This window comes from Astyanax mexicanus, chromosome 6 (genome assembly GCF_023375975.1).
Source record: "Astyanax mexicanus isolate ESR-SI-001 chromosome 6, AstMex3_surface, whole genome shotgun sequence".
In the NCBI taxonomy this organism is placed as follows: Eukaryota; Metazoa; Chordata; class Actinopteri; order Characiformes; family Acestrorhamphidae; genus Astyanax; species Astyanax mexicanus.
The window spans coordinates 36,831,593-36,839,808 of record NC_064413.1 but is presented as its reverse complement, the minus strand read 5'-3'; the positions used below and the strand labels follow the sequence as shown (position 1 = coordinate 36,839,808).

The 8,216-nt window shown below is 36.1% G+C and overlaps 1 protein-coding gene across 1 annotated transcript; it reads right to left on the bottom strand.

The window, feature by feature from the left end:
- Positions 1-1,001: 1,001 nt before the first annotated feature.
- LOC103025288 (holocytochrome c-type synthase) lies at positions 1,002-6,952 on the bottom strand. The gene is made up of 7 exons (XM_049480438.1): positions 6,846-6,952; positions 4,660-4,794; positions 4,241-4,392; positions 3,995-4,143; positions 2,457-2,576; positions 2,212-2,298; positions 1,002-2,061 (listed from the first exon to the last, which is right to left on the bottom strand). Exons 2-7 carry the CDS (start codon positions 4,778-4,780, stop codon positions 1,863-1,865), a joined length of 828 nt encoding a protein of 275 aa, XP_049336395.1. The 5' UTR covers positions 4,781-4,794; positions 6,846-6,952; the 3' UTR covers positions 1,002-1,862.
- Positions 6,953-8,216: the final 1,264 nt, after the last annotated feature.

Genomic DNA, 8,216 nt, shown 5'->3' with positions numbered 1-8,216 from the left:
CTATATGTTACAGTATGTTACACATCTCTGCACCTTTTCCTCACTATACACTTTATTATACCGTATCTGTACTGCACTGTCCTGTCTTTTAAATTGTCTTGTCTTTTGTATTTATTGTTATTTAGTGTTATAGTTTTATGTTGCACTGCTGTCACTCCTGCACTTTATGTTGTCTATTGCTTGTTGTTCTATGTTGCACCATGGTTCCGGAGGAACGCAATTTCACTACACTGTGTACCTGTACTCAGTTGTACTGACAATGAAAGCCTCTTGACTTGACTTGACTATATGTTTAAGTAAAATGAACATTGTTGTTTTATTCTATGAACTACAGACAACATTTCTCCCAAATTAAAAATGAAAATATTGTCGTTTAGAGCATTTATTTGCAGAAAATAAGAAATGGCTGAAATACCAAAAAAGATGCAGAGCTTTCAGACCTCAAATAATGCAAAAAACAAGTTCATATTCATAACCTTTAAGAGTTCAAAAATCAATATTTGGTGGAATAACCCTGGTTTTCAAATCAGTTTGTTTGCTAAATTTGCTAAACTGCAAATTCAGACTTCTTCAGGTGTTCTTTAAGTAACTCCTGGTCATCGGTCCACATCATCTGAAATTTCTGTGTAAAACAAGCTAAAAATTCACATATGCCTTTATGAAGTCTAGCTCAGTAAAGGCTTATCTGAAAAAACAAGGAAAATATCTGTAGAAAGGCTGCCATCAGGTGGTAGCCTAAACAAATTACAGCCAAGGTTTTTTTTTGGAGGTGGGGTGGTGGAATACATGAGTGGCAGGAGATATTGATCTCCCATATGTGTCCAGTTTTCCCAACATAATATTTGAATAGATGTTTATTTTGTGTGCATGTTTGACTTGGAAAAAAAAGCTGAGTAAAATAAGCTAAAAAGGCACAAGTCTCTATGTGAAGTTCTGAATGATGGTGGGGTTCTTTAATTTTGAACAACCTTAAATGTGCTAAAAAGGCAAATATACTGCGATCAGAGTCAGAATCTGTTTATTAGGTTAAGGGATATAAGTGTCCCAGGAAGCAACACACTCATGTGGGCACCATATTATTATATACAAAAGGTTTTTATGATCTGGTCATCAGTAATAAGTTAAATTAACTTGAACATGTCATTCAGTTAAAACCAAATTAAAGTAATTTGGTAAAGAGACACATTAGAGATGATCTGTGGGAGAGATAAATAGCTTTATACCTCGCTTAAAAAGATAAGAAGCAAAAATCGATGTGAATATTTGTTTCTTAAAAGAGCCAACACGGATTTATAATTACCACTGAACCGTTCCAGGAAGCTGCAGCGTAACCGTTTTTTGTAATTCTATAAAAAGACAAAAAAGTACCACACAAACTGGCTGTTTTTTAAACAAAAAGCCAAGATCTTAAAACAGAAATTGCAGTCTTTCCTTACCAACAGTATATTTTAAGGGTCGTAACCTCCAAAAACTTGAGTAAACTGAGCGGCAGTGATATTGATCCCTCATATATGCTCAGTTATGTCTTCCCAACATAATAATTGAGCAGATAATTATTTTTTTTGTATGTAGGTTTTGTTATTACAGTTTTATCTTTTAAAAATTGGGATAATTTAAAGAACTGCATGCTGTTGAACTACAAATTTGGAATGGAATATTTCCGCATCATAAACGCAAACCATTTGAAAAAAAAGAGTTTTCAAAGAACATATCCATATACGTGTCTGCTTCAGAAAAATCTCATTACACACAAGTTAAAACAAACTCCCTATGTGCAATGAGCCATTTTACTTTACTACAATCAGCTTCTTATTTACAACCTTGTAACATGATATGATCACTTCCAGCTCAGAGGGGGTGGCTTAAGATGTCCAGCGCCACCAGGCCACCCTTGCTCTATCCCATACTGCTCCAATAGAGTCCAAAGCTGGACGCACATCCAAGATAGAGAACTGATAAGAGTCTTTGTTGATGTCTCCTTCATAGTAGTCGATCACGTATCGAACTTCTTTTCCACAACGATCCACGATCCAGTCATGCCGGTCAAATGGCAATTCATACCTACACAAATTAAATAAATAAAAACAGATGTTAGCTGAAATGTTAACTAAAATATATCAAAAACAAGGCATACACTCTTAGGGTAAAAGAATATTGAGGAATATTTCAGGAATTAATTATTTATGGCCCAGGTTTAGAACTACTTCATACCCCATCCAATGACGCATCCTGGCCCTGGGTGAAAATTCCTTTGCTTTACCGCCAAACCTCTTCAAAGATGGACCACACGGACATTCACTACAAACCAGAAACAAAGCAGATGATTAAAAAGAAAAGAAAATATAAAAGCAGCTTAATATACAATTTGAAAACAGTGTCTGAAAAAATGAACAGGATTAGCTTTTCAATTCAGAACTGGCAGAGTAATGGAAAACTCTAAATGGAGCCTTGCTCACCCAGCATGCAATGCCTCCCACTTCAGAATCTCCTCCCAAGCCTGATCGTTGTTGCGATTGTGGATCTTGATAATATTCGTCATGTCGTCTGGGGAAAGATCGTCATCTTTCCAACGCCATCTGCACAAAAAAAACAAGCTATTATTTCTATGGTTCATACAGTACAATCGGTTTCATCATATGCAATTTTTTTTAGTGCAGCAGAAGCTGGGCATCAGCCACCTGCTAAAGTATTCTAATTACTCAATACTACTAGATATATTCAGTTTTTATCACTTCACATTCTCCACAAACACAATACATTTAAATTACCATTCCTTATGCCATTAAGAACACAGGAAAAAAAGAATTATGGCATTTATTTTGTTACCATGTCATTCATGCATTTCCTAGATTGGCCCTTTAAACAATCCCTAGCATTTCAGAGCACAGCTCAGATGCATTTTCTTTAATAAAGTTCATCTCACAGGAGCCTTATAGATAACGTAATGGGCAACTGATAAAACCCAATCTCCAAAGTAAATGCACTTCCTCTCTAGAGCCTTCAACTTTAACCAGAGCTCATGAGGATAATCGGGGGCTAGAACAATACGCTACAATAACAGCAAAACTGGAACCATTAAGTCTATAGACTTTTATGATATAGAAAGTCAATTTTCTCCCCAATTTAGCAGAGCCAATTAACCCACCCATCCGCTTGTCCACAGCCACAGCCTTTCGTGCGTTTAAAGTAAAGGTGCTGCTCAATCAGTGTGCCAGACACTTTATGGGGGGGCTCTTCATTAATCTTAGTTTTCTCCCAGTTAACGTAACTAACTTGCCGCTAAAGATAATATGTTAGATAGCTCACCGCTAACGTTAGCTAGCTCTCCGTTAACCTTAGTTCTCTCCCCGGTAATGTTAGCTACCTCGCCGCTAATGTTAGCTAGCTCTCTGTTAACCTTAGTTCTCTCCCCGGTAATGTCAGCTACCTTTAAGAAATGTAACACATTTTATTTTATGTCTGTTATTTCCACTTCTAGATTGTCACTCGTTTGTGTTTATTTTGTGTTTTACCATCTTATTGTAGATTATTTGTATATTTCTTTGTTAAATATGAAAACGGACAATTCCTGTATAAGTATTTTTTCTGTATGCTGGTCTATTTTTCCTTGATGTTGAGTAATCAATAAAAATCATCTGGGGGAAAAAAGACAATATAAAACCTTAATTACTCTGATTTTAACTTAATGCATTTTAAGTCTTTTTAAGAACCCATGGGAACCCTGTATCTCTCACTGTACTCTCTCAGGCTCCGACTGTTGTCATTGCTCATCTTTAACTGGATGCTGAATGTTAAAGCAATAAATACAGTCTGAAGAAGCTTATTAAACAAAATGTAAATAACTGATCTGCCTTCTAAACAGAAAACAGTTTATTTGGGTTCAAATTTGAACCCAGCAAGACAAATGCCATCAATCATGGTTGAATACCCAAAATGTAATTAATTAAAGTCATCAACCCATCTTTGAAACATAACAAAAATGTACCATATTTACCCTTTTCTGAGCATGGCATTCCAGAACATTTGTTCTGAGGGATAAACCCAGTTTTTATCTGTTCCAGCTCTGGGAATTTTGGATTCCTCTCTATTAATTGGCAATGTAAAAGGCTGGTCGGGAGCTGGCTGCTGGTTAGGGGGTGGCATCTATAAAAGAACAAACACACAAACGGATCAGACTGACAATTTCACATTTTAAGCAAATATATAAGTTTTAGAATCATTACAGGGATGTGTTGGGTACCATATTTGTTGGATCGATGTCAGATGTGCCTTCTCGTGCAGCTTTCATTGGGCACTCCACAAACTCATAGGCCCTGTCCTGGTGCACTGGTCCAGCGGGAGCGGGAGCAGGAGACTCCGCTTTATGCATGGGGCACTCCGATGGATAGGAACCTTGATATTCAGATTATGTGTTACAACAGATGACATCCTATTTATTTCATAGATGATAACACAAGCAACATGTGAGGGGGTCTTAAAACCAGAGGTCTTCAACCCTGGTCCATCAGAGCTACATTTCTGCAGACTTTCAACTAATTACTGCATTTAGTAGTCTTTGATTGGCTAAATGTGGGATATTAAATTTGTGTTGGGTTGGAATTGATCTGCATGAATGAAGATCTCAGGGACAAGTGTTGGAGACCCTTGACTTCAACTTACTCTTCTTGGTTTCCTGATGCATAGGGCAACCTGATGGTGGCGAGAGGTTACCAAACTGAGCTGGCACTGTTGCAGCCTCAGCTTTCACAGTGGAAGCCGGAGTAGACACTGAGGCACCCATTCTGAATCCTCCTCCTTTTGTGATGAGATTAAAATAATCAAATTATGAAATGCATTAGATGGCCAAACAAAATGACATAAAAACAAAGTCCAAACTTGATTACAATGGTGGAGAATGGACAAAGAAACATTCACATGTTTTTGCAAAGACTGAAGTGAATAATTTCACAGATTGAATGCTCACTAATTTAAATATTTTAAATAATTTGCTGCAGTCAGGACTACAGCATGAAATGAAGACAGATTCTATTTATGTCATTCTATAGATATACTGTGTAATGCTTTGCTTTCTTTATTAAAGACTGGCAGAGAAATTATATTTGGCAATATTTGGCAATATTATATGGTCCTATATGGATGCCTCAAAGATGCTCACTTAACATTTAACTAAATGGCTATTAAATGCAACTTAAATGACTCTCAGTAAAATCTAGCCTCACACCTACACCTAAAATTTTAATCAACCCTAAAACCTCACCCTAAGCCTACCATTAGCCTAAAATGTAGATATAACCCTTAACATAACTCTTCAAGTTTAGGGTATAGGGTTAGAGTTAGGTGTAGGAATACATTTAATAGATATATATATTTTTTCTATTCAACCAAGAAATCCATTAATTCCATTAAATCTACAATTAGTTACATGTTAGTTGAGCATCTACAAGGCATCAACAATGTCCCATCCAAGTAAAGTCTTACCATATTTTCTCATGCAAAAATGCGAATATCTCAGAGTTGTATACACACATACACACACGCGCACACACACACAAACTAGTCAACACAGTAAGATGGCTCCAAGATGAAGAAAATGTTCATTAGGGCCAAACTACAAGGCCAAACCTAAGTATCTTTTTTGTGGTGGTGCTTCTGGTCAGCAGTGGTGTGGAATTACATACAGTAATCCAAGGAGGGACCAATCAAAAAACAACAACAGGGTGTTAGGTGCCCAAAACTCATTAATGCCAGGGAAACAATATATAATTTGGGCAGAACCAAATAGAATGGTGAATGATTATATAATTATAAGATATCTACACACAACAGTGCTCATGCTAATCACAGTGCACTGTCAGAAGCAGCTGCCTTGGGCACACAGGAATCTTGGCCTGACCTTAAATTAGTGGATGAAGGTCATCCTGTCTGAAGAGTCAATCAGCTGGATGCAGTGGAGGCTCTACTTTACAACTGACAGCAGTTTTTACAACTGTCTTTGACATCTTGGTGTCAGATATGACAGAACACCCTCAGAAGTCTTGTTTAGTGTGAGGATTTGGTGGCAGGAATATTATATTAGGAACCATACCATTTATAAAGGTTTATTAAATAAAACGTTAATTATATTAAGGGGTTAATTAAATAATATGGCATAATAAAGAAAGGGGTTAAATGTCACACAGCTTGTTAGGCAAAATATTTATATAACATTTTGGCTTATCTAAGTTTTACACACTTCATCTACTAATTCTCAATTTAAATATTACTGCTCTTTGATGACTGATTTAATTATGATTCTTTTGTAGATTTCCTCTCAGGGGCGTAATGAGAAAATTGAGGGAAAAATAAAATTATAAAAAAAAAAAAACTACTGCTTAACCGATGAATAAATAACCATAAACTGAACACTTAAACAGCCACTCACTCCTCAATTCTAAATCAGTATCGTAAGCTAACGTTAGCTACAACCAGTGACATAATGATTAGCTTTAGCCACATTTGCTACACTAGTTAGTCTTGCGTAACAAGTTAACTAAAGGAGAATTAGGAAGACTGATACTGTAACAGTGATTACGGTTTAATTCCCCAGATAAAAATAAACATATTTACTTCACATTGAACTCTAAACCAGCTCCAGCTAACGTTAGTTAACGACACTCAGCAATGACACTCAGCCCAAAACAGGCTAGCTAACCTAAACTAACTTATCACATTCAGAACACTCAGACTGCTGTGTGTCCCCGTGTTAAAACGAGGGAAAGTTATTCTATTAATAATAATGACATAACAGCTATCCTATCTATCCTATCCAATCTAACAGCTCCTCTAACAGTATACAGGAGTCTTACCTCAGCCCCTCGCTCACACACTGCAGTCTGATCCCCCCAATGTCAACGTGCTGCTCTCTCTCTTTGCTTCTTCCTCTCTCACACTGTAACACAGCGCGCCGCACTACCGCCCACTACAGGCTGAACACAGCGGTCTCCAGCTCACAGAGACCACTTCAGTTTCTGAATCAGATTCTCTAAAGTTTGCTATTTATAGGTGAAATTCCAAATAAAAAATGTTGTAATTTAGAGCATTTATATATAGAAAATGAGAAATGGCTAAAATAACAAAAAAAGAGCTTTCAGACCTCAAATAATGCGAACAAATAAAGAAAACGTCATATTCAAGTTCATATTATAAAGTATTAAGAGTTCAGAAATCAATATTTGGTGGAATAACCCTGGATTTTAATCAGAATTTTCATGCATCTTGTCACGTTCTCCGCCACCAGTCTTATACACTGCTTTTGGATAACTTTATGCCACTCTTGGTGCAAGAATTCAAGCAGTTTATTATATATAACCTCTTTATTATATTCCAGAGGTTTTCATTTTGGCAAAATCAGAGAAACTCGTAATTTTTAAGTGGTCATATATATATATATATATATATATATATATATATATATATATATATATATATATATATATATATATATATATGCAAAATTAAATATCATTAAAAAGTTACTTCAGTTCAAAATGTGAAGCTCCTATATGTACTAGATACAGAATGGCAGATTTTAAGGGTTTACTGTACAATTATTTGAGGTGATTTAATAATTTACAGTGAAAACCAACCTGCAATTAATGACCTACCTATTTGTGAACATAACAAGAAAGTTAATATGCAACCAATTTTATATGACTTGCTTTAAGAAACTGGATTAACCACTGCACTCAATGCCTAACTAGCACATTTACAGGTCACTGCCTGATGACAGCACACTCACCGTCCTGTAGAGCTGCAAAATAAGATTTTATCTACCAAATGCAGAAGAATAGGAGTTATCAAACATAGGCCTTCCTAGAAAAGTGGAAGCTACATTTTCATTATCACCAGAAGAGGGAGCTACAGGAGGTTATTTTCAAAAGTTGCACTGATCAGCCATAACATTAACACCATCACCTGGTTTCTGCAATCATTGTCTTATCTTTTCTGCAACCATTGTCTGATCTACTCATACTAACACAATACACTAAAAGGAAGTGTCACTGCAGTGAGAATGACCCATTAACCAAATACTGATAATACCAACTCTGTGGTGGTCCTGACCATTAAAGAACAGGATGACAGAAGGATAACAGGTTGAGTACACACAGAAACAAATAGACTACACTCTGTAATCAAATAATAATAAAAATAATTGTAGAAACCAAGAGGTGGAGCTA